This window comes from Eurosta solidaginis, chromosome 5 (assembly GCF_040869045.1).
Source record: "Eurosta solidaginis isolate ZX-2024a chromosome 5, ASM4086904v1, whole genome shotgun sequence".
Classification (NCBI taxonomy): Eukaryota; Metazoa; Arthropoda; class Insecta; order Diptera; family Tephritidae; genus Eurosta; species Eurosta solidaginis.
The window spans coordinates 254,338,986-254,366,072 of record NC_090323.1 but is presented as its reverse complement, the minus strand read 5'-3'; the positions used below and the strand labels follow the sequence as shown (position 1 = coordinate 254,366,072).

At 38.4% G+C, this 27,087-nt stretch overlaps 1 protein-coding gene across 5 annotated transcripts in view; it reads right to left on the bottom strand.

The window, feature by feature from the left end:
• Positions 1-27,087, bottom strand: part of LOC137253265 (band 7 protein AGAP004871) — a 264,640-nt gene that overhangs the window by 222,512 nt on the left and 15,041 nt on the right. For 3 of the 5 annotated variants that reach the window (XM_067789873.1, XM_067789870.1, XM_067789871.1), the window contains one exon: positions 2,034-2,133. In XM_067789873.1, the coding sequence (XP_067645974.1) occupies positions 2,034-2,133 (100 nt within the window). Of the gene's footprint in view, positions 1-2,033; positions 2,134-6,400; positions 6,478-27,087 lie in introns of those variants that run through there. The other 2 variants (XM_067789869.1, XM_067789872.1) reach the window with 2 other exon arrangements.

Genomic DNA, 27,087 nt, shown 5'->3' with positions numbered 1-27,087 from the left:
CGAATTGTTGTGCTTGCCTTGTACTGCTGAGGGGCAATTGATACAAGCTGAGGCTTTTTCCGATATTGATATATTGACTGTAGGATTTGGTGGTTGAGGTGATTATTTTCCATGGAGTTCGAGCAAGCCCTTGCAAATTAATGTTGTTCCAAAGTTCTTTATCATCAAAGTATTCCACAAAGCGAAAATTATAATAATGCTATTATCAATCTATCAAAAATACCTAATTTTTAGGCTCACCCTAATGTGGGTATACTCGTGCATATAATTGACTGTGTTTGTGGTTATGTGTCCATAAACAGTTAGTGACAGTACACCGCCAAGAAGCATGTCGTGCATTTCAAGGATGTTGTTGATAATTGCTATCTCGAGAATGAAAAAAAAATTTATAAATAAAAAGCAATGCACAGAATGTAGGCCCGTCTACAGGTGCGACTATAAATGTGGAGCTCGATTTATTTAGTGTGAAACTTCTAAGGCAGTTTGGATCATAACAATCATATGTCTTAATAATGTTAGAGGAAATTCCTCCTTATAACACCATAGAGACATCTTATCTCAGATAGGGTTTACTTTAGTAGAGTAGTATGCTGGGAGGACCTGTCCTACATTTTGAAGATCTTTAGCAAAGCATTCTAGAACGAGAATTCAGAAGACAAACGACACTTGCCGAGCCAACTTACTAATCATGCTTTTAGGCCGTAGAAAAGGGTGGGTTGTTTGTCTTGCCTAGTATCGACTTCTGTGCGGTGACTTAAGGAGAGCTACATATGCTTTAGAGTCTCTATCTATTTCGGCTACGAGAAGTTTCAAATATAATGAAGGCACCGACTTAAGTACTTTGCTATGGAATGCAATCTGGCTACCTGCGACGCCAGCACTAAGACCAATATGATAACGATGAAGAGAAACTTGAGTTTCATATACTTGGGAAGCGTAATCATAAATGTAACCGTAACTTTAAATGTAATTATTATATAAATTAAATTGGGTTAGACTGAAATGACAGCCCAGCCCTTGATAGCGAAAAGCAAGAGTCGCTCCGGTATATGGAACCGGATGCCGTGTAATAGTAATCGTAGCTGTAACTGTGAATGTAACTTGAACTGGAACTGTAACTGTACATATAACTGGAACTGTAGCTGTGTACAGTTAGAGTGTAAGGTACTGTAACTGTCAACCTAACAATAACTATAAGCTTACACGTAACTGTAACTTAAACTGTAAGCACTTCCTGCGACTTATTTAGATATTTACATGTAGGCCGGTGTGCAGGACTGAAAATCACCGTAAAAAAAGAGTAAGTAACCGAAACATGTCGGCGGAAACGAAACTATGTCAACTTTTTAGCTCTACTGTGTACATTGAAGGATTGTTAACGTTAAAAGTACGAGCAAGCAGTGCTAGACGGCAGGTCGGAAGACGGTTGGACGAAACAAGCTCAATAGTAAAACGCGCGCGCTCTCAAGATGTTGAAGCAAATTAAATGAGTACCTCCGACATCACCACCTCTGTTGAATGTGATGGACGAAACAAACGAAGCGCATGAGGAGCCTTCAATGTGATGAAGTGATGGCGGTGCTGTTGCTGTTGCTGACAACAATATCTGCCACTGAAAATTGTTAAAAACATATGGAAGCGAGCACGAAAATGAATACAGTTTCTTTGGCACACAGCAATAGGACCCTGAGTTGGCGAATGACGAATAGCGGTTTATGGTTGAATGTTGAGCACGGCACACCAAATGTGTATACAGTGATGAATGGGCAGATGATTCGCTAAATGAATTTATGTATGCAAGTATGTGTAAGAGAATCTGTGTGGGCGTGTGTGTACCTGTATATTGGAAAATATACTTAGATGGATGGATATTTGTATGGATTCTGCTTGCGACATACCAACAAAGTACTAAGCTTGCACTACAACAACATGCTATTTCGGATACGAAAAAGGTATTGACTAGCGGGTGTTAGGTGCTGAAAACACTAATGATAGCATGCTCTCAAGGCTTGTATGCATAAAGACACACTTACTTTTCATGATACGATTTCGATATTCGTCGTCGCGTTGCATGGTTACACTGCCACCACCGTTTGAAACCATCGAGCTCACTTGTTCCATAGGTACAATATCCTGTAATTAAAAGAAAAGGAAAAAATAAAATAACAACATTAATAAAGTAAAAATAGTAGTAGCCCATGGGACAAAATTAATCAACTGCGCTTCGATTAAATGGCAAGTTGTATGGCCTTTTAATTAAATTAATTACGTAAACCCAGTTGAACGAGGGGCTGAAGTGCAGACATCAGCACATGACTAATTGGAGTGCATGAACCAACTCAATCAGAAATTAATTAATTGGAGCGGAAGTAAGGAAGAAGCATTTAAGAAAGATAGGTGAGTCTTACCAAAGAGTCTTAAAGATAACGGTAGGTAAGTACAGTTAAGTGCACTATAATAGCAACATGAAGTGGCGTTAGCGGTACTTTTGTGCGATTAGAGAAATGCAATTAAGGATGCATTTTTCAATCGCTCAACCCACAACTTCTAACTCTTTAGATTGGTAGCTCTGTAATAACGTCAAAGTTTTAGTTCAGAATCATTGCCACTCCGCATAGAGTTTCTTCCGAGAAGATGATTACCTGCGTTAATGTTAAATTACCACAGGTTTTATTTCGAGCGTTTTTGTAGCATTTTGGAATAACATAAGGTGTTTTCAAAGCATTGCGTTAACTTCGCAACTTTTTCGTATTGTTTTTGCAATGAATTTGAGACTATTCCAGTTTCGGTGCCATATTGGTACTTTTTTAAAGGTCTTTTCGAAAGCAATATGGAGTTATTTTCGGAATATTTTGGAAGCTAAAATGTCATAAATGACAAGAAGTAACTTCTTCCATAATAGAAAATGATTTAAAAAGACCTTTTATTGAAATATGTGACTTTTCGTCATAAGTGATATTTGAAACCCGTGACTTTTTTACAATTTTTGTGGTCACTTCGTGAAGCATTCGCTTCAGATAAAAATAACCGGTTTTGAAATAACTGACCGAAAAGTCACAAATAAGCAAAAAAAATCAATTCAAGAATAGTCGCTTATATTAAAAGAGTTAAAAATTGTTGGAGGATATGGCTATTCATTGGATATGGCGTTCAGCTGGTTTTATTGGTGGTATTTTGAAAGCGTTGACTTTTTTGGATTGGCTCTTTTGTAGGTTTAAAAAAATCACTTGTCGGAAGTAGTAAATGGTTTGAAAAAAACTTTTATTGGAACATGTGAATATTTCTTTGGACTACCCCTTTTTCTGACAATACCAACTTATCTTTTTCTCGAGGTAAATTATATACCATCTTTGGTATAATTTCGGAATAGCTTCATGAAATATTCAGGTCCTAGAAAATATTCCAGTTTTGAAATAAGTCAAAAAAATCAATTGGTACGTGAAAGTCACAGCGCGTTAGAAAGTCACTTGTTTCATATTAGTCAAAAGTTTCAAAAAAAACTTTTACTGAAAATGTTATAATTTTCTCTCTACTGTTATTTTAATACCTGAAACTATTTGGGATCAGCTTTTTGGCACAAGTGTTTGTAATTAAGCTCAATTTTCTGAGGCGGGGACCTATTGCGGGCCCAAGAAAAGTCAATTGGGCAAAATAGTCAAAGGTTTAAGAAAAAAACTTTCATTGGATCATGCTCTATGCTTACTGGGAGTTTTCCTTGGAATAATTTCGAAATCACTGGTTGCCTTAAGTTAAAAAGTCACTTCACTGATTTTATCGGGGACAATGCGCTACGTCCTTTCGGAATCACTTCGTGACATGTTCCGTTCCGAGAAAGAAGTCATCTGTCTTATAATGGTCAATGGTTTGAAACTAGTGTTGCTTTGAAACGAAAAAGTCACATGTTCAAGCTTCTCAAACGTTCAAATGGGGGTAATTATAAAAACTAACCTAGTACCATCCACATCGATAATAACCGAAGGCTTCGGGTAATATTATCGATGTTGATGGTCCAGGAACATCTTTATAAATACCTCCATTTAAACGTTTCAGAAACTTGTGCATATGTCTTTTTTGTCACGAGTGACTTTTTTCATCAGATATTTTATGCCACCGGTAATTTTTGGAAAACAATATGTGATCTTTTCAGACTTTTTCCATAAAGGTCAACCGCATAGGAAACTTGTTTTGAAACATGTGACTTTTCCTCGCTAGTGACAATTTGTCACTCCAGATTTTCTGATTTGAGTCTTGTGCTTCTTTATTCAAAATCGGCAACTTTTTTTATATCACAAGTGATTTTTGGAAAATAACATATGACTTTTTTGTCACAAGTGATTTTTATAGAATAAGATTTTTGCCACTAGTGTTCTTTTACTTAGAAGCAGTGACTTTTTTTGAGCCAATTACATTTTTGATGCCGTGATTTTTCGTATTCGGATAAATTTTGAGAATCAGCTAATTCTTAAGAAGCGATCCCGCATCATTACAAATATCACGAGATGTTCCTATATTGGTTCCAATATGGTGCAGAAATAACCGCGGACACAACTATGGAATATTTAGCAAACTATGCCAAAAAATTGATTCCGAAATGAGCCTGAAAAGATTCCGAATCGATATCGAACAATCCTTTTATGTTGGTCTTGGAAGTCGTTTGGACATGGTTTCAAAAGTATGCGATTTCACAAAATAATAAGTAATGGAAAAGAAATTCATGCATTTTTTTTTTTTCATTTCACAGAAAAAGAATTCCCTTCTGATAAAATTTAAAACAATGTAAGGAATTAATTCAAATTAAATTAGCGGGTTTTTGATCTCCCGTGGTTTTATTAGTCATTGTTGTCTATGACAAGCTTGGGGTTACATTATCATACTATGTATGTATATCTATATATACTATACATTCTTTGAAGATGACAAAGTGAAAGAAAATATAAAAGCTATATTAATATTGACAAAATGGGAAAATGCAATATCACGACAGAAGGCACACGAGCCACATGTAAAATTTAACTTAAATATAAAAAAATAAAAAGAACAAGTAAAAGTGTCTAAGTTCGGGTGTAACCGAACATTATATACTCAGCGTGAGCTTCAATTGTACATTTCATTTCAGATAAATTACTTTTCTACATAAAACGTGGCACCGCCCGTTTAAAATATTTCTCCCCATTTCCTCTTACAATAAAACTTGATAAGTGAAATATCATTGATTTAAAACTATTTTTTGCTAAGTTATAGCTTATTATTCTAGTCTACGACCCTTTTAAACCTTCTAAACTTGTTTTATATCTAATTGGCCGTGGTCTTCAACCGATCTCGTTCATTTTTCCTAGAAATATTTCCTGATATAGGGAAAATGTGTGTACCCAATTTTATTACGATCCGTTAATTTTTCTTCGAGTTATGGCTCCCGAAACATAGAAAATTGCTTAGTCATAAAAGGCGAGGTGCCACGCCCATTTTCTTAAATTTGAAGTTTGTCCTATTTATTGTTATAAATCCACTTGGGAAATGAAATACCATTGATATAAAGCTCTTTTTTGCAAAGATGTAGATTATTTTATTCACCCGCGACCCTTTTAAAAATCTTTTATATAAAAGTGGGCGTGGTCCTCAACCGATTTTGTTAATTTTTCTTCAAAGCATTCCTTATAGTAAAGGCAACCGCTCTGCCGAATTTTGTTACGCTGGGTTTAACGGTTTTTGATTTATGATTAATCATATTTGTAAAATTGATTTTATCACAAGTGGGCGGTGCCAGTCCCATTTTAAAAAAAAATTTACAAATTTTTATCAAGAGTCTCAAAATCAGTCCACACATCAAATTTCGACATTCTAGGTGTATTATTTACTAAATAATCAGGTTTTTTGTGTTTTCCACAATGTTACATATATATATAAAGTGGGCGTGGTTATCATTCGATTTCGCTCATTTTCAATACCAATCTCTTCTGGGTACAGATAAGCTCGTGCACCAAATTTGGTGAAGATATCTCAATATTTACTCAAGTTATCGTGCTAACGGGCGGACGGATATGGTTCAATCAATTTTTTTTCGATACTGATGATTTCGACATATGGAAGTCTATATCTATATCGATTCATTTATACCTGTACATCCAACCGTTATCCAATCAAAGTTAATATACTCTGTGTGCAAAGCACGCTGAGTATAATGAAAACACAAAAGCACAACAGGCAGACTTTCCAAAGAACACTAGAAAAACAAGCACAAAACAAAGTTATATATTTTTATTTATTGCCGTAAATATAATATTCACGTTTACAATCTCAAACTAGACTTTAGTAGGCACGTACTAAGGATCTACACCGACTCGATTTCCTTAATTTCCTCTTAACAAACTTTTTACAAATAAACAATTATTTTTACTTATACCTGCATCACTGGAACTTCATCAATTTCAAGCGTATAAATATTGTGCCTCATTAGCATTGTTCTCAGTTACTCAGTCTATTTGGCAACGTTAAGCCCTTTTAAGTGAAATTCGATAGGAACTCCTTAGGCAAGCAAAGCAATTAAAACGCTTGCAAATAATAAACAATTTCACAATTAATTAACAACACAGTACACTTTTCTTGTTTGCTCTTTTTACTTTCGTTTAGTTTCAGATTAATTTAATTATTAGTTTTTATATTTACTAACTAAAAGCTTAATGAAATGTTGAACCGCGTACAAGAATAGAGGTGTTGTTAATATTTTGTATTTTCATTAGTTACTGCGCATGCAATGATTACCTCTACTGACTGCAGCCCTAATGTCGATAAATTTCATTTACTTGTTTACCCAGTAGTGAAAGGAAGTGTGAAAAAAATTATATTGAGCTAGTTCTCTTATAGTCTCTACTAGTGTTGATGACTGAAAATGAATGCACACATACATCTATATATATAAAAATAAATCGTGGTGAGTGTATGTTCGGATGCTTAAAACTTGAAAACTAATGGACCAACTTTTATAAATTTTTTTAGGTATATTATATAGGTACCCGAATAGGCTATAGGCTATATTTCATACCGCTGGGTACCTAGAGTCCTGATACCAAAACGTGGACCCGGGTACCACTAGAATGTGTTTATACAATATGTATTTTAAATGAAAGCTGTTGATGAGTGCTTTACTGCAGAACAATTTTCAAACCTCTGGATGACTGGGGTCTCGAGATATAGCCCAAAACGTGGACCCGGCTACCACTAGAATGTGTTTATACAATATGGATATCAAATGGAAGCTGTTGAAAAGGGCATTCGTAAAGGGTATTTTTTATACCGCTGGGTGACTAGAAGTAACAAGAAGGTTCAAAACATATTATCAAGCAATATTTCATGCCATTCCTTCCATAGTAAACTTTACCAAGTAGCGCAACTAACAGCTGATCGCTCAAAATTAGTACACACACACAAACATACTAATGGCTATATTACGGAAATCTTTAGGGAAATTCAAGTTCAATTTTTAACTTACTTACTTAAATTTGTAAACAGACATAAAATGCTATAATTTTGGAATATATAGCATCTAGGACACTTTAATTGCAGTAATTGAAAGAAAATGTTTGCTTATACTCAAGTGGTTAATTATTTTTTCTAAATTTATCCTTAATATTGCTACAATGTTTGAAGGTAAATTAATGCAATGCAACTCTGCTCTTCCTACTGTTCTTCATTCCACTCCTTTCGGGTGCCTTCTTTCACTGAATTCGAGTGTCTTCCACTATTCGCAACATAACTTCAATTTAAGCTGTCAAATTATATAGTAAACAATGATTACTTCGCGGGTATGGGATTAACCATGCTATTTTATATGAGAAAGATTTCTTTCCACGTGGTGAATCCCATCCTCGCGTATTACGCACAGTGTTGAATAGCAGCAACTCTTGATTACAGATGTCACCCGTTCATGCTATAATATTCGTAGGTAGCATTATATGACTAGCAGCAAATACTCTTTAAACATAAGAGGCGCATTGTAGAGTTCAAAAACTTTGTGGAAATTGTAGGATGGCTGTTAGAGGAATTCACCATACTTTTTGCTATGCTGTCCCCCTAATTTTTTAAGGCTCTATAACTCTGTAATTTATTTTGCCTTTGGAAAAATTACCTATTTGTAAATAAGCTGGCTGAAAAATATTGGCATAACAGCTTAAGTTAAATCAACAATTGAAAATCTCAGCCAAAAGATGGCGCATTGTAGAGTTCAAAAACTTTGTGGAAATTGTAGGACGGCTGTAAGAGAAATTCACCATACCTTTTGCTATGCTATCCCCCTAATTTTTTAAGGCTGTATAACTCTGTAATTTATTTTGCCTTTGGAAAAATTACCTATTTGAAAATAAGCTGGCTGAAAAATATTGGCATAACAGCTTAAGTTAAATCAACAATTGAAAATCTCAGCCAAGCGATTTGTAAAAAAGCTAATTTGCCTATTTGTTTCTTATTTGCTCGATATAGGGTGTGCTCGAGCTGCAGCAGTGTTACGTTTTATAATAGCGCATAACGTTCTTCAGCACAATTTTAGAGCGTTCGTTGAACGAAATGTTGACAATCTATTGATCATCGCTAGGAAATTAGCGCCATTGCATCAACTAAGTAGCACTTTAGCAATACTACTGTTATTATTTGGCTGCTCAAATACACCCATATTAATTGTGCATTAATCTTAAATATAAAACTCAAAAATGACTCCGGTTGTTATGTACGCAGCATTTATTTGGTTCAAAGTCACAGCCAATAATAGCCAAAGCCATAATAATTTACATCATCAATTCTTTCTCTGATTCAAAAGCTGAACTACCAGCGCTACCGTCATCAGCTCAGTGTCATCATTTCCAGTAGCGCCAATAACACCAAACTCGTGCCTGACAAACAAAAATCGTTTCACTCAATAGCGCAAGTGAAATGTACTACGCATTCACTACTGAGTAGAGTCAAAAATTCGCTTGGAGTCATTGAGCTACCATTGAGCTGGCACCGGCATTGGCGCTGGCGCCTTGCAATTTACATCACTAAAATTGCGCGAATGGCCAGGCTTATGACTTTTTTAATCCAGAGTCGCAGCCGTCCCACTTTGTGGCGAATGAACTACTCTACAATGCTCCCTCTTATTAATCTACTCTCTTTGATGAAAACTATCTTAACCTAACTTGGTTGAGTGAACGCGCAATTTTAGCAGCCAAAAATAGTGATGTTAATAAGTTAAATTGGACGATCCAAAACCAAAGAATTACAATTCTACAAATCAATCGATCGAATTGATAATTATGAGGATATATTAAATTATCCTACAGAATTTTTAGATTCTTTAGATTTGCCACCTCACAATTTGCGTCTCAAAGTTGGATCTGTAGTTATTATGCTTCGTAATCTGCATGCATCAAAACTGTGTAATGGAATAAGATTGATTGTAACCAAGCTTGTGAGCAATTTGATAATGACAAAGCCTTTAAAAAGATCCTTCAAGGGAGAGGAATGCCTGATTCCGAGAATACCCTTGACTTCAAATGATTTGCCATTTTAGTTTAGGCGCATTCAGTTTCCAGTGACACTTGCATATGCGATTACCATTAACAAGTCACAAGGACAGTCGTTGCAAGTCTGTGGCATAAATTAAGAGATGTTATGCTTTTCAGACTATATGTAGCGTATTCCCGAGTTGGGAAACCATCAACACTTTTTATTTACGCTCCAGATCAAAAAACTAAAAATGTTGTGTATCGTGCAGCTTTGAATTGAGCAACTAATTACTCTGCCCTTTTTATAGGGTGCAATAAGATGAATAGAATTCAATGATACAATATTTAATTTAATTTTATTTTCTGAAACAAATATACTTAGCGTTCTGAATTTAATTGAAATAATAATTTTAATAAATTTATAACCTAAGTTATTAGCATTCACAAATTTCTAACCCAAACTAGAAGTCTCGAAATTAATTCATTAAAACAATATATTTTGGGCAAAACGAAGTTTGCCGGGGTCAGCTAGTATAACCAATAAAATTACTTTGTTCCTGAATAAAAACTTGAAGATGGCTACGCAAAGCAACAATGTACTACAAGATTTGTCTTCGTCCAAAATTCGTCTTGCTCTGAATGAATTTGATCGCATAAAACCCTATATTGTAATTCGACGGCAAATTTTGAGTCCGTATAAAAATGTGACTTGAAATTCGTCGGCGAATTTAAGTACGCCTATAAAAGGCGAAACTCACCAACCAATTTTCATTGGGTAAAAAAAATATACGCTAAACAAATTTTTCTTAAAACTCGTCAGCGAATTTTCACACAACATGCCAGAGAAATTTATTTGGCTTATAAATGTTTACAAAAGACTTATTCACCAAGAAATTTTCATTCGGTAAAAAATTTGTCAAAAAATAAATTATCGTAATTCGACAATTCGTTAGCGATATTCAATTCAAAACGTTTGTGGCGTTCAAGTCCTTTTAAATTTATTTAAAAAATATTTCCTCAATTTACCAGACAATTTTCGTCTAATTGAAAAATTTCCTAAATTTCGTTTAAAAAATTCAACAAAATACGCAAGCGCTTTTTAGTTGTTAAATTAAATTCACCAGCAAACTAACATTTGCAAGAGAAATTCGAGCACAAATTCGCATTCCCCCCAAAATTTGTTTTTAGATATTTCGGGAAATTTTTTCAAAAATTCTTCCAAGTGTTTCGAATGAACTTTCTTTCGCCAAAGCTCACCTAGCAGTTTTCAGCGAAATTCGTCGAAGCTTAAGTAGTAAGCTAAAAAACTCGACCAAAATCCGTTACCGAAGTCCCGCACAATTCGAAAGCGTGTTTTAGTTCGCTTATATATCTAAAATTCTTCTGCGAGATTTGCCAAAGGTCGTTTAAGAATTTTGAAACAATTCGCCAAAGAATTTTGAATCAGTTGAATTCGTCAAAAAATATTTATAATTAAAATTTAGCAACAACCGCGTTATCAAATTACAATTCCCCCAAAAATTTGTCTAAAGGTCTTCAAAGAAGTTTAGCGGCAAAATTTCTTTCCCAATAAAATATGACTAAATTTCGTTGGCGATATTCGTTACAATTTGGCGCGAGTTTTGATTGACCTGAAACAGTGCCTTAAATTTTTGGAAAAATTTACAACAAATTTTAATTCGCAGAAAAAACTTAAATATTCATCCTAGAATTTTCAGTAAAATTCGTCAGCAAAACTGGTTACGGTATACAATTTTACAAAAGTTAATAAGCGCCTTTTAAAAAATGTTTCTGCAATTATTTAGCGGAAGTTTTCAGCAATTTCTGCAGGGTACTAACAAATTTTCTTTCATGCATGCTAACAAATTTCCGTAAAAAACCAAATTTGTCTAAAATTCTTTGACAAAATTCGTCACCGGCAGAGAATTTTAATTAGAATAAAGTCGTATCTTAAACCCTTTAGTAAAATTCAGCGAATTCGCATTCAGAAAAAAGTTGCCTATTAAATTTTTCTACATATTTCTACTAAGAGTTGGCTTACCAACACCGTTTTCACCTTCCCATATCATCATCGTCCCCTTCATTATCATCAATGTAATTCGCATTTTCTCTGTCTTACTTCTTCTTGCTTTGTCTTTTATTCTGCCAGTCTTTTTCCTCTCTTTTTTCATTAATAACCTGAATCTCAGTTTTTATTGTTCTTATTTGGTTTATGTACACTGCCTTGTAAAAAATACTTAAAATAGGTCTAGTCATTTATCGAGATCATAAAAATGTTCACTACTGCGTTGTTATTTACTAGCAAACTCTTCGATATGCGCCTTTATATTTGTCCATAAGCATTTGTCAAATGTGCGACAGCAATTGTCATACAGTTTTGTATTTGATTGCCTTAAGTATTTAAGCATTTCAACGTATAAGTATGTTGCCTACATATTTACACATTTCCAGTTAATACAGATATAAAGAAGCTTATATTTGTCATATGCAGACATATTTACAAAACAAATTTGGATACAAATACTCATATTTACTATTTGGACATATTATTCACACACAACCAGGCTTTTATTACACTGGATCACAAATTCCAATTTTTTTTTTTTTGCACCAGAGACGCCATCATGAAATTCTTTTGTAAAATTACCCCTGATTCCGAAAATCAAGGTTGTTTTTAATTCTATGGTAACGTTTTTGGGATATTTACGAATAACGATTTTTTCCAAAAAAAAAAAAAATTGGGTCCACTTAATCATATATATTTCTAGAACAAATTGAGCAATTTCAAAACAGTTTGAAGCTTTTAAAATGTAATAAAGTTTTCTATAAACTGTGTATACAACGCTTTTTGCTAGGCCCTGCAGATTCAAAGATAACGAACAATCATTACGGATTTTTTCCATTTTTTTTTGTAAAAATATAAAAAATTTTGTATTTTACGAGGAAGGATCTCGAAAACTTTTTATTTTTTTGCAGATTTGTTTTTTTCTCTCTAAGCTCGGTTTTGTTATCAAAAAATGAGCTTTCATTCAACAAAATCGATGGACTAATACAAAAGTTATAAGCATTCAAGTAAATCAGTTAGTTAGCGAATACTAACACATATGTACCAGTAGGGTACTTAAGTATTAAATGGATATATTTACTTGAATGCTTATAACTTTTGTACTAGTCCATCGATTTTGTTGAATAAAAGCTTATTTTTTTATAATAAAACAGAGCTTAGAGAGAAAAAAATCTGCAAAAAAATGAAAAGCTTTCGAGATCCTTCGTCGCAAAGTACAAATTTTAAAAAGTCCGTAATGATTGTTCGTTATCTTTAAATCTGCAGGGCCTACCAAAAAGTATTGTACACACAGTTTATAACAAATTTTATTACCTTTTAAAAGCTTCAAACCGTTTTGGAATTGCTCAATTCGTTCTTTAGATATATATAATTAAGTGGACCGAATGTTTTTTTTTTTTTTTGAGTTATTCGTAAATATCTCAAAAACATTACCATAGAATTTAAATAACCTTGATTTTCGAAATCAGGGGGTGATTTTACATAGGAATTTCATAATGGCGTCTCTGGGGCATTTTGGCTGTAAACCAGTGTTATTATTCTGCCAAGCATCAAGGTCTCAATGGGCAGAATGTCCAACATGGCGTATACGTAATTATTGTGATTATGTCTGGTGATTTTGAAGTCCCCTAATGACTTCAGTATTTACATATTTATGTCTAAATGATAAATAGACAATTTATTTATTTATCTTCACATACTTGTTCGTATGTATGTTTCTTTTTATGTTTTTTCTATTTAATTAATTTCTTTTTATGGTAAATGGAAATTATTTTGAGATGCAAAGTAGTCTGGGTTTAGTAAATGACACTCGCGCGTGTGTGTGTCATAAGCTGGTTTCCCCATGCAAATAAAAAGCAATGTACAAGAGCTATTTTGCTTAATGGAGCTAATTAATGCACGTGTCGGTTAATTAATTTTCTGCAATTAACATAAAATAGTAGAACACTTAAATTGGTCAAAGTTCATTGAAATAGCATTTGCGACAGTGAAACCTGAACTTATGTGAAAGACATCGCAAGGCAAGGACAAACCACCAAGGATAGATATTCTCTTGCCAAAATAATATTAAGGAAAACCGGATGAAATTGCAATGAAAAAAGGCCGATCTACTTTATGTAACGTAATGATCATTGGCATAATCCTTTCGCGCAATGAGTGATGACATTTACGAATCCCATCCAACCAGCCGCAAACTACTGTTTATCCTCTATAGTTAGTCAAGTTTAAGCGCAGCACTGCTCATGATTCATAACCGATCTGTTATAAAAAAAACTCTCCTCGAATATTGCAACTTGATTCCTTCTGGCTCAGGCTCTCCTAGACCAAAAATATTATCAGTTTTTATGAAACCTGGCACAATGAAATAATTAGCCAAGTAAGCATAGGATGGTATGGCTCTAGATACCCTGCAAAAATCGCGAGTACTCCATGCATGCATGTATGGAGTACTCGCTATGGACCAAGCGAGTGCTCCAAAATTAACCACAATTCATACAAAAAATATGGTCCAATTAACATTGCGATGTCCTAGGACTGGATCATATACTCCAGCTCCGCATTACATCAGAGTAATCCATGGAGTACCCACAGTCCAATAAACATCGTGTAGTGATGACAATCGTTAAAAACGAGCAATGATCGGCTTACAATATGTTCGTGTAGAAACATTAGTTGGTCCTTTGCTGTATTACAGTGGAGTATAATGGTAATTAGTCCAGTGAGCCACATGATCCAACGATTTTTTCAGGGTAAGAATTAATCGAAAACTTATCCAAAGTGCTTGGCCTTCCATTAAAGGATTCCTATGACTTGTAGTTGTACGGTTTATTAATTTGCTTTTTTTTTTTGAAATTCTTTAATGTTTGCCAAAGTTTTGGAAAAAAACACGTTTTAAACGATTTTATTTAGCTTGACTTAACAAGCTGGCTGGTTGGCTGGCTGGCACGAATTTTGTAATTGAAATTTAAGTAACTTTCCGATAAGTTACAAGCTCACAACTTGGAATATAGTTCAGAACCCGATGACAATGAAATAATAAGGAAAAAAACTCCGATAGTTGGCGCATGGATCGAAATATTTCAAAAAATCGTATTTGTGGTCCGATTTTTTTTTCATATTTGGAACACATAATACATACATAAATAGAAATCGACCTATCAAAAAAATCGTCGCTAGGTGGCGCAAGGATCGAGATATTCAAAAAAAATTGTGGTCCGATTTGGTTCATATTTGGAACAAATATTGCATATATTCCGGTAGAAGTGACATCAAAATATTTTGGAGTTCGAAAAGGGACAAGCATACGTGGCGCAGAGTTGAGTAAAGTCTTTGTAAAGATTATGTATTGAGTACTTAGATTGTAACAAATTGTCAGGCAAGTGTCCTTCTAATGATGAGTCACTAAATGAACTAAATATAATGGAAATAATAAGCAATTAAGTAAAGACAATTAAATAAAAGCGTTGGACGCGTCAAATTTCTATTGATAGTCATATATAAGACAAACTGACCCTTAATAAGGTTATGCTACGCCTCACATTCTAAGACATTTCTTCTAAGGCATTTCAACGCTTTTATTTAATTGTGTGATCAACGCCCTAGATTGATGAGGAGTGTGATGACTTGTACCTAGGACCTACCTAATTATTTTTAGTATTATTATTACTTCATGTAAGTATTGATTTCAATAAAAACGTTTAATGTTTAAGCAATTGCATAGATTTTATCGCGGGCTTGGTGACTAAATCAAAAAAACCGTAACGGATATTTGTCAAAAAAGGTTCGAAAAGATTCGAAAAGGTTCGAAAAAGGTTCGGTGTTAGCACCAGGCCAAATACATAAAATTGGATCTCTATCATAAAGTTAAAGTTAAAGTTAAAGTTTAAGTTTAAGTTAAAGTTAAAGTTAAAGTTAAAGTTAAAGTTAAAGTTAAAGATAAAGTTAAAGTTAAAGTTAAAGATAAAGTTAAAGTTAAAGTTAAAGTTAAAGATAAAGTTAAAGTTAAAGTTAAAGATAAAGTTAAAGTTAAAGTTAAAGATAAAGTTAAAGTTAAAGTTAAAGTTAAAGTTAAAGATAAAGTTAAAGTTAAAGTTAAAGTTAAAAATAAAGTTAAAGTTAAAGATAAAGTTAAAGTTAAAGTTAAAGTTAAAGTTAAAGTTAAAGTTAAAGTTAAAGTTAAAGTGAAAGTTAAAGTTAAAGTGAAAGTTAAAGTTTATTGTTTTGTTTTATTGTTTTATTGACACTAAGTTTGAATTTAATATTTCTGATCTCTGATTTTCTGATCACCAATTTCTTTCTATAAATACGGGAGAAAGGGGCCGCAAATAACAACTCGTCTAGGGCGTAGGAATAATTGCATAAGTTTATAATATGCAATAGCTTTACCGCGGCAGTCCCCGAGTGCCACACGTCCCTTTTTTTAATTATTTTATTTAATGATTATAACAAAAATGTAATTTTAAAGTTTTAGAAATCCAAGGTTTTTTCTAAATTGACAAAAAGATATCTTTTGTAAACGACTTTGCTTTCTCTTCTTTTTAATCAATTAAAATAACATCAATCAAAAAAATGTATCAATTTTTGTTTTGAAATTTAGGCTGGTGCTATTTGACCTAAATTTCTACCTAAATAGAGAAAAAACCTAATCACTGGAAACTGTCGGTAAGGCAGTACGAAATAAAAATTTAAGATTTTTATGAGCATACTTTTCAACCTATTGACAAAAGACATATTTGGTATTTTTTTTTTTTTTAATCCTTCGTGTTTCTGAATTAATTGTTGTTATTGACAAAGAAGAGCACTTTGTGTTTTAAAAGCATGAAAAAACCTTAGTTTAAATGGTTTAATGCAATTTTTTATGTAGTATTCTCAAAGAAGTTAGTGTTTTCAAAAAGATTTATTGGAAAAATAATTTTACATATTAAAAAAATTTTTCGAGCATTATTTGAATTCTTTGATTTTTTCGAGTCTATTTATGTGTTGTGGAAAAAAAAATGTATTTTTTACATTTTTAAGCTCCAATATTTTTAAATATGTATTAACTATTGACAAAAACAATTTTTATTTTTTAAATTCTGAACTTTATCGATTTTTTTTTTTTTTGTTTTTATTATTGGCAAATAAAATATTTTTATATTTTTGAACATTTTTTTTCTAGATTTGTTCCAAATTTATACCTAATTATTAAAGAAACAAAAAACTTATTATTTAATCATTTTTTGAAAAGTCTTGACTAATTTCAAAAAATCAAAATACGTAGTAATAAATTTATTTATTTTAAATATTTTTTGAACAAAATTTTGGCTTTTTGAAAAAAAATTACAAAAACGTTTTTGGAACATTAATATTTGTATCGAAAAGAATTTTTTTATTCCAAATATTTCTTTAAACAAATATTGTTGCCAAAAAAATATTATTATTTTATTAGAATACGAATGCAAATGACGAACATTTTTTTTTTTTTTTGAAAATAATGGGAAAAAAGCTTGGCTTATTGCAATTTGGGGAATTGAGATCAAACCTGATTCAACGGTATCCCTCTCAATGCTCTAATTTCGCTCACGAAAAGATTAAACACATGTTCTTAATTTTTTTAGTAATATTTTGTTTATTATGTATTAATTTTTCACGATTCTTATTGATGCATGCTATAGCTTCGCAATGTGATGTTCTCGTTGTCTTGTATATTTTGTAGTCTAATCTAATGTAATCTAATATCTAATATATATTATAAATGGGAAAGTTTGGATGTTAAGATGTTTGGATGTTTGGATGTTTAGATGTTTGGATGTTTGGATGTTTGGATGTTTGGATGTTTAGATGTTTGGATGTTTGTCCAGACGTTTGTCTTTGTGACTCAATAACGCAAGAACGGCTGGACCGATTTGGATGAAATTTTGCACACATATAGCCAATAGTCTAGAAGGATCTACTAGCTATATATTTTTCAAAAGGGGCGTGGTCCCCGCCCCCTAGGAACAGTTATAATTTAATTATTATATTTTTTCGTCTTTGCGATTGAATCACGCCAGAATGGCTACACGGATTTTGATGAAATTTGGGACACAGACAGTAGTCTACTAGCGAAATTTTTTTCGATCATGGAAAGAGGGGTGGGGGTCCCACGACCCTTCGAGAAATTATTTTTCATAATTTTTACACATTATAACTTTACGTATACTGGCCTTCACCAATATCACAGACTCAAGGGGTCAAATAAGTCGAGGGCTTACAAAGTAAGCAGTGACACCCTCCGCCCGCTCCCCTTTATCTCCCCCTCTGGTGTAAAATCCATAAATTGTTATAACTCAATCTAAATTTTCTCCTAAATCAATAGTTTTTGGTATCTGGTACATACAGAACGAGATCTAGACAATTTTGGAGGAACGATCAGTGGTCCTCTCCTCTACTCCCGCCATCCGCCCTCCATCAATTGTTTTTATTAGCACGCTTTTATTAGCTTTACCTGTATGTTTCTATCTAACTTTTTATTCGCTCCAATGCGCCTGCTGCCTTATTAACATGGTTTTATAATTAGCTTCACCTTATTTGTAATCCCGTAAGGGTCATATCGAGACCCTTCCGGGATCATTTCTGGATGGTTTTCGGGATCGGTCCGGGATTACGCCGGGGTAATTTCGGGACTTATTCGGGACTATTTAGGGATCATTTTGGGACCCTTCCGGGATCATTTCTGTATAGTTTACGGGATCCGTCCGGGATCCCGTCGGGGTTATTTTGGAACATTTTCGGGACTATTCCGGAATCATTTCGGGACTATTTCGCGATCATTTGGGGACCCTTCCGGCATCATTTCTGGATGGTTTTAGGGATCCGTGCGGGATCTCGTCGGGGTCATATGGGGACTTTTTCGGGATCATTTGAGGGCTCTTCCGGCATCATTTCTGGATGGTTTTCGGGATCCGTCCGGGATATCGTCGGGGTCATTTGGGGACTTTTTCGGGATCATTTGGGGGCTCTTCCGGCATCATTTCTGGATGGTTTTCGGGATCCGTCCGGGATCTCGTCGGGGTCATTTGGGGACTTTTTCGGGATCATTTTGGGGCTCATCCGGCATCATTTCTGGATGGTTTTCGGGATCCGTCCGGGATCCCGTCGGGGTCATTTCGGGACTTTTTCGCGACAAATACGGGATCATTTGGGAACCCTTTCGGCATCATTTCTGAATGGTTTTCGGGATCCGTCCGGGATCCCGTCGGGGTCATTTCGGGACTTTTTCGCGACTAATACGGGATCATTTGGGAACCCTTTCGGCATCATTTCTGGATGGTTTTCGGGATCCGTCCGGGATCCCATTAGGGTAATTTCGGGACTATTAGGGGATCATTTGGGAACCTTTCCGGCATCATTTCTGGATAATTTTCGGGATCCGCCCGGGATGCCGACGAGGTCATTTCGGGACTATTTCGGGATCATTTGGGATGCCTACCGGCATCATTTCTGGATGATTTTTGGGATTCGTCCGCGATCCCGTCGTGGTCCTTTCGGGACTATTAGGGGATCATTTGAGGACCTTTCCGGCATCATTTCTGTATTGTTTTCGGAATCCTTTCGGGATCCCGTCAGGGTCATTTTGGGACTTTTTTGGGGCTAATACGGGACCATTTGGGGATCCTCTAGGGGTCGTTTCGTGACTTTTTCTGTTTTATTTCGGGATCATTTGGGGACCCTTCCGGCATAATTTCTTGATGGTTTGCCGGATCTATCAGGGTCATTTCGGGACCATTTTGGGATCATTTGGGGACCCTTCCGAGATCATTTCTGGATCCGTCCGGGATGCCGTAGGAGCCATTTCGGGATTTTTTGTTACTTTTCCGGGATAGTTTTTGGACCCTTCCGGGATCATTTCTGGATCTGTGCGGGATCCCATCTGGGTCATTTCCGGACTATTTCGGGATCATTTTGGGATCCTTCCGGAATCATTTCTGTATGGTTTTCGCGATCCGTCGTTGATTCCCTCGGAGCCATTTCGGAACCTTTTCTGGAGTATGTCGGGGTCATTTGGGGAATTTTTCGGGATAATTTGGGGCTCTTCCGGCATCATTTCTGGATGGTTTTCGGGATCCGTGCGGGATCTCGTCGGGGTCATTTGGGGACTTTTTCGGGATCATTTGGGGGCTCTTCCGGCATCATTTCTGGATGGTTTTCGGGATCCGTCCGGGATATCGTCGGGGTCATTTGGGGACTTTTTCGGGATCATTTGGGGGCTCTTCCGGCATCATTTCTAGATGGTTTTCGGGATCCGTCCGGGATCCCATCAGGGTAATTTCGCGACTATTAGGGGATCATTTGTGGACCTTTCCGGCATCATTTCTGGATAATTTTCGGTATCCGTCCGGGATGCCGACGAGGTCATTTCGGGATTATTTCGGGATCATTTGGGAGATACCTACCGGCATCATTTCTGGATGGTTTTTGGGATTCGTCCGGGATCCCGTCGGGGTCATTTCGGGACTTTTTCTCGACTAATACGGGATCATTTGCGGACCCTTTCGGCATAATTTCTGGATAGTTGTCGGGATCCGTTCGGGATCCCGTCACGGTCATTTCGGAACTATTAGGGGATCATTTGAGGACCTTTCCGGCATCATTTCTGGATAGTTTTTGGAATCCTTTCGGGATCCCGTCAGGGTCATTTCGGGGCTTTTTCGGGATCATTTAAGGATGGCTTTCAGGATTCGCCCGGGAACCTGTCAGGGTAATTTCTGGACTTTTCCGAGACTATTTCGGGATCATTTTGGGACCTTCCCAAGATCATTTCTGGATGGATTTCGGGATTTGTCCGGGATGCCCTCAGGGTCATTTTGGGACTATTGAGCATTTGAGGACCGTTCCGGCAACACTTCTGGATGGTTTTCGGTATCCGTTCAGATTCCAGTCGGAATAATTGCGGGACTTTTTCGGGATCATTGGGGTCCCTTCCAAACTCATTTCTGGATGGTTTTTGGGATTCGTCCGGCATCCCGTCGGGGTCATTTCGGGACTTTTTCTCGACTAATACGGGATCATTTGCGGGCCCTTTCGGTATCATTTCTGGATAGTTGTCGGGATCCGTTCGGGATCCCGTCAGGGTCTTTTCGGAACTATTGGGAGATCATTTGAGGACCTTTCCGGCATCATTTCTGGTTAGTTTTCGGGATCCTTTCCGGGTCCCATCAGGGTCATTTCGGGACTTTTTCGGCATCATTTAAGATTGGTTTTCAGGATTCGTCCGGTATCCGTCAGGGTAATTTCTGGACTTTTCCCAGACTATTTCGGGATAATTTTGGGACCCTCCCAAGATCATTTCTGGATGGATTTCGGGATCTGTCCGGGATGCCGTCAGAGTCATTTTGGGACTATTAGGTGATCATTTGAGGACCTTTCCGGCATCATTTCTGGATAGTTTTCGTGATCCTTTCGGGGTCCCGTTAGGGTAATTTCGGGACTTTTTCGGGATCATTTAGAGATGGCCTTCAGGATCCGGTCGGGGTCATTTAGGGGTGCGTTCGAGATCCCGTCAGGGTCATTTCGGGACTTCTTCGGAACTATATCGGGATCATTTCTGGATGGTTTATGGGATCCGTCCATGACCCCTTAAGGGTAATTTCGGGACTATTAGGTGATCATTTGAGGACCTTTCTGGCATCACTTCTGGATGATTTTCGGTATCCGTTCGGGATCCCGTCGGAATCAATGCGGGACTTTTTCGGAATCATTTGGGATTTCTTCCGGCATCACTTCTGGATGGTTTTCGGGATTTGTTCGGGATCCCGTCGGGGTTATTTCGGGACCTTTTCGGGGCTAATATGGGATCATTTAGGGATCCTGTAGGGGTCGTTTCGTGACTTTTTCTGTATTATTTCGGGATCATTTTGGGATCCTTTCGGCATAATTTCTTGATGGTTTGACGGATCCATCAGGGTCATTTCGGGACCATTTTGGGAACATTTGGGGAACTTTCGAGATCATTTCTGGATCCGTCCGGGATGCCGTAGGAGCCATTTCCGGATTTTTTGTTACTTTTCCGGGATAGTTTTTGCACCCTTCCGGGATCATTTCTGGATCTGTGCGGGATCCCATCTGGGTCATTTCCGGACTATTTCGGGACCATTTTGGGATCCTTCCGGAATCATTTCTGTATGGTTTTCGCGACCCGTCGTGGATCCCCTGGGAGCCATTTCGGAACTTTTTCTGGAGTATGTCGGGATAATTTAGGGACCCTTCCTGGATATTTTCTGGATGGTTTTTGAGATCCGCCCGGGAGCCCGTCAGGGTCATTTCCGAACCTTTTCGGGATCATTTTGGAACACCTTCAGGGATCATTTCTGTGTGGTTCTCTGGATACGTCTAGAATCGTGTCGCTGTCATTTCGGGTTTTTTTGGGACTATTCGGGGAACTTTTGGAGACCCTTTCGGGGCATTTCTGGATGGTTTTCGGGATCCGTCCGCGATAGCGTGGGGGTAATTTCATAGCTTTTTCTGGATAATTTCGGGATCATTTGGGATCCTATCAGGTTATCAGCTCATTTAGTTCTTTTTTTTACTCAATTACAAAAATAAAATGCATTAGACAGAAAACAAAATTTTAAACAGATAATAAGCAGGCTAACGCGAATAGCCCATATATTTAAATTTCTCCTTGCGGACGGGGCCGCGGGTAAAGGCTAGTATATATTATAAATGGCAAAGTTTGGATGTTAAGATGTTTGGATGTTTGAATGTTTGGATGTTTGGATGTTTGTCCAGACGTTTGTCTTTGTGACTCAATAACGCAAGAACGGCTGGACCGATTTGGATGAAATTTTGCACACATATAGCCAATATTCTAGAAGGATCCACTAGCTATATATTTTTCAAAAGGGGCGTGGTCCCCGCCCCTTAGGAACAGTTATAATTTAATTATTAGATTTTTTCGTCTTTGCGACTGAATCACGCCAGAATGGCTACACGGATTTTGATGAAATTTGGGACACAGACAGTAGTCTACTAGCGACATTTTTTTCGAAGATGGAGAGAGGGGTGGGGGTCCCAAGACCCCTTCAAGCAATTACTTTTTAATAATTTTTACACATTATAACTTTACGTATACTGGCCTTCACCAATATCACAGACTCAAGGGGTCAATTAAGTCGAGGGCTTACAAAGTAAGCAGTAAAACACATTTCGGGACTTTTTCGCGACTAATACGGGATCATTTGGGAACCCTTTCGGCATCAATTCTCGATGGTTTTCGGGATCCGTCCGGGATCTCGTCGGGGTCATTTGGGGACTTTTTCGGGATCATTTGGGGCTCTTCCGGCAACATTTCTGGATGGTTTTCGGGATCCGTCCCTGATCTCGTCGGGGTAATTTGGGGACTTTTTCGGGATCATTTGGGGGCTCTTCCGGCATCATTTCTGGATGGTTTTCGGGATCCGTCCGGGATCCCGTCGGGTTCATTTCGGGACTTTTTCGCGACTAATACGGGAACATTTGGGAACCCTTTCGGCATCATTTCTGGCTGGTTTTCGGAATCCGTCCGGGATCCCGTCGGGGTCATTTCGGGACTTTTTCGCGACTAATACGGGATCATTTGGGAACCCTTTCGGCATCCTTTCTGGATGGTTTTCGGGATCCGTCCGGAATCCCATCAGGGTAATTTCGTGACTATTATCCGTCCGGGATGCCGACGAGGTAATTTCGGGACTATTTCGGGATCATTTGGGATGGTTTTTGGGATTCGTCCGGGATCCCGTCGGGGTCATTTCGGGACTTTTTCTCGACTAATACGGGATCATTTGCGGACCCTTTCGGCATCATTTCTGCATAGTTGTCGGGATCCGTTCGGGATTCTGTCACGGTCATTTCGGGACTATTAGGGGATTATTTGAAGACCTTTCCGGCATCATTTCTGGATAGTTTTCGGAATCCGTTCGGGATCCCGTCAGGGTCACTTCGGGACTTTTTCGGGATCATTTAAGGATGGCTTTCAGGATTCGTCCGGGAACCCGTCAGGGTAATTTCTGGACTTTTCCGAGACTATTTCGGGATCATTTTGGGACCCTCCCAAGATCATGACTGGATGGATTTCGGGATCTGTCCGGGATGCCGTCAGGGTAATTTTGGGACTAATAGGTGATCATTTGAGGACCTTTCCGGCATCACTTCTGCATGGTTTTCGGTATCCGTTCAGGATCCCGTCGGAATATTTGCGGGACTTTTTCGGGATCATTTGGGTTTCCTTCCGGCATCATTTCTGGATGGTTTTTGGATTCTTCCGGCATCCCGTCGGGGTCATTTCGGGACTTTTTCTCGACTAATACGGGATCATTTGCGGGCCCTTTCGGCATCATTTCTAGATAGTTGTCGGGATCCGTTCGGGATCCCGTCAGGGTCTTTTCGGAACTATTAAGAGATCATTTGAGGACCTTTCCGGCATCATTTCTGGATAGTTTTCGGGATCCTTTCGGGGTCCCGTCAGGGTCATTTCGGGACTTTTTCGGGATCATTTAAGGATGGTTTTCAGGATTCGTCCGGGAACCCGTCAGGGTAATTTCTGGACTTTTCCGAGACTATTTCGGGATCATTTTGGGACCTTCCCAAGATCATTTCTGAATGGATTTCAGGATCAGTCCGGGATGCCGTCAGGGTCATTTTGGGACTATTAGGTGATCATTTGAGGACCTTTCCGGCATCACTTCTGGATGGTTTTCGGTATCCGTTCAGGATCCCGTCGGAATCATTGCCGGACTTTTTCGGAATCATTTGGGGTCCCTCCCAAGATCATTTCTGGATGGATTTCGGGATCTGTCCGGGATCCCGTCAGGGTCATTTAGGGATGCGTTCGAGATCCCGTTAGGGTCATTTCCGGACTTCTTCGGGACTATATCGGGATCATTTCTGGATGGTTTACGGGATCCGTTTAGGATCCCTTACGGGTCATTTCGGAACTATTAGGTGATCATTTGAGGACCTTTCCGGCATCACTTCTGGATGATTTTCGGTATCCGTTCGGGATCCCGTCGGAATCATTGCGGGACTTTTTCGGAATCATTTGGGATCCCTTCCGGCATCATTTCTGGATGGTTTTCGGGATTTGTCCGGGATCCCATCGGGGTTATTTCGGGACCTTTTCGGCGCTAATACGGGATCATTTGGGGATCCTCTAGGGGTCGTTTCGTGACTTTTTTTGTATTATTTCGGGATCATTTGGGGACCCTTCCGGCATAATTTCTTGATGGTTTGCCGGATCCATCAGGGTCATTTCGGGACCATTTTGGGATCATTTGGGGACCCTTCCGAGATCATTTCTGTATGGTTTTCGCGATCCGTCGTGGATCCCCTCGGAGCAATTTCGGAACTTTCTCTGGAGTATGTCGGGGTCATTTGGGGACTTTTTCAGGATCATTTGGGGGCTCTTCCGGCATAATTTCTGGATGGTTTTCGGGATCCTTCCGGGATCCCGTCGGGGTCATTCCGGGACTTTTTCTCGACTAATACGGGATCATTTGGGGACCCTTTCGGCATCATTTCTGGATAGTTTTAGGGATCCGTCCGAGATCCGGACGGGGTCATTTCGGGACTATTTCGGGATCGTTTGGGGGCTCTTCCGGCATCATTTCTGGATGGTTTTCGGGATCCGTCCGGGATCCCGTCGGGATCATTTCGGGACTTTTTCGCGACTAATACGGGATCATTTCGGAACCCTTTCGGCATCATTTCCGGATGGTTTTCGGGATCCGTCCGGGATCCCATCAGGGTAATTGCGGGACTATTAGGGGATCATTTGGGGACCTTTCCGGCATCATTTCTGGATAATTTTCGGGATCCGTCCAGGATGCCGACGAGAACATTTCGGGACTATTTCGGGATCATTTGGGATACCTACCGGCATCATTTCTGGATGGTTTTTGGGATTCGTCTGGGATCCCGTGGGGGTCATTTCGGGACTTTTTCTCGACTAATACGGGATCATTTGGGGGCTCTTCCGGCATAATTTCTGGATGGTTTTCGGGATCCGTCCGGGATCCCGTCGGGGTCATTCCGGAACTTTTTCTCGACTAATACGGGATCATTTGGGGACCCTTTCGGCATCATTTCTGGAGAGTCTTCGGGATCCGGTCGGGGTCATTTCGGGACTATTTCGGGATCATTTGGGGTACCTACCGGCATCATTTCTCGATGGTTTTCGGGATTCGTCCGGGATCCCGTCGGGGTCATTTCAGGACTTTTTCGGGATCATTTAGGGTACCTTCCGGCATCATTTCTAGATGGTTTTCTGGATCAGTCCGGGATCCGGTCGGGGTCATTTCGGGACTTTTTCTCGACTAATACGGGATCATTTGGGGACACTTTCGGCATCATTTCTGGATGGTTTTCGGGATCCGTCCGGGATCCGGTCGGGGTCATTTCGGGACTTTTTCTGGACTAATACGGGCTCATTTGGGAACCCTTCCGGCATCATTTCTGGATGGTTTTCGGGATCCGTCCGGGATCACGTCGGCGTCATTTCGGGACTTTTTCGGGATAATTTGGGTTCCCTTCCGGCATCATTTCTGGATGGTTTTCGAGATTCGGCCGGGATCCCGTCGGGGTCATTTCAGGACTTTTTCGCCACTAATACGGGATCGTTTGGGGGCCGTTTCGCCATCATTTCTGGATGGTTTTTGGGATCGGTCCGAGATCCCGTAATGGTCATTTCGGCACTATTTAGGGATCATTTGGGAACCTTTCCGGCATCATTTCTGGATAGTTTCCGGGATCCGTCGGGGATCCCTTCAGGGTCATTTCGGGACTATTAAGGGATCATTTGAAGACCTTTCCGGCATCATTTCTGGATTGTTTTCGGTATACGTTCGGGATCCCGTCGGGGTTATTTCGGGACATTTTCGGGATCATTTGGGTTCCCTTTCGACATCATTTCTGGATGGTTTTCGAAATTCGTCCGGGATCCCGTCGGGGTCATTTCAGGACTTTTTCGCCACTAATACGGGATCATTTGGGGACCCTTTCGCCTTCATTTCTTGATGGTTTTCGGGATCCGTCCGGGATCCCGTCAGGGTAATTTCGGCACTATTTGGGGATCATTTGGGAAACTTTCCGGCGTCATTTCTGGATAGTTTCCCGGATCCGTCGGGAATCCCTTCAGGGTGATTTCGGGACTATTAAGGGATCATTTGAGGACCTTTCCGGCATCATTTCTGGATAATTTTCGGGATAAGTCCGGGATACCGTTGGGGTCATTTCGGGACTATTTCGGGATCATTTGGTGTACCTTTCGGCTTCATTTCTGGATGGTTTTCGGGATCCGTAAGGGACCCCGTCGGGGTCATTTCGGCACTTTTTCTCGACTAATACGGGATCATTTGAGGACCTTTCCGGCATCAGTTCTGAATAGCTTCCGGGATCCCGCCGGGGTCATTACGGAACTATTTCGGGATCATTTTGGGTACCTACCGACATCATTTCTGGATTGTTTTCGGGATCCGTACGGGATCCCGTCAAGGTCATTTCAGGACTCTTTCGGGATCATTTTGGGTACCTTCCATCATCATTACTAGATAGTTT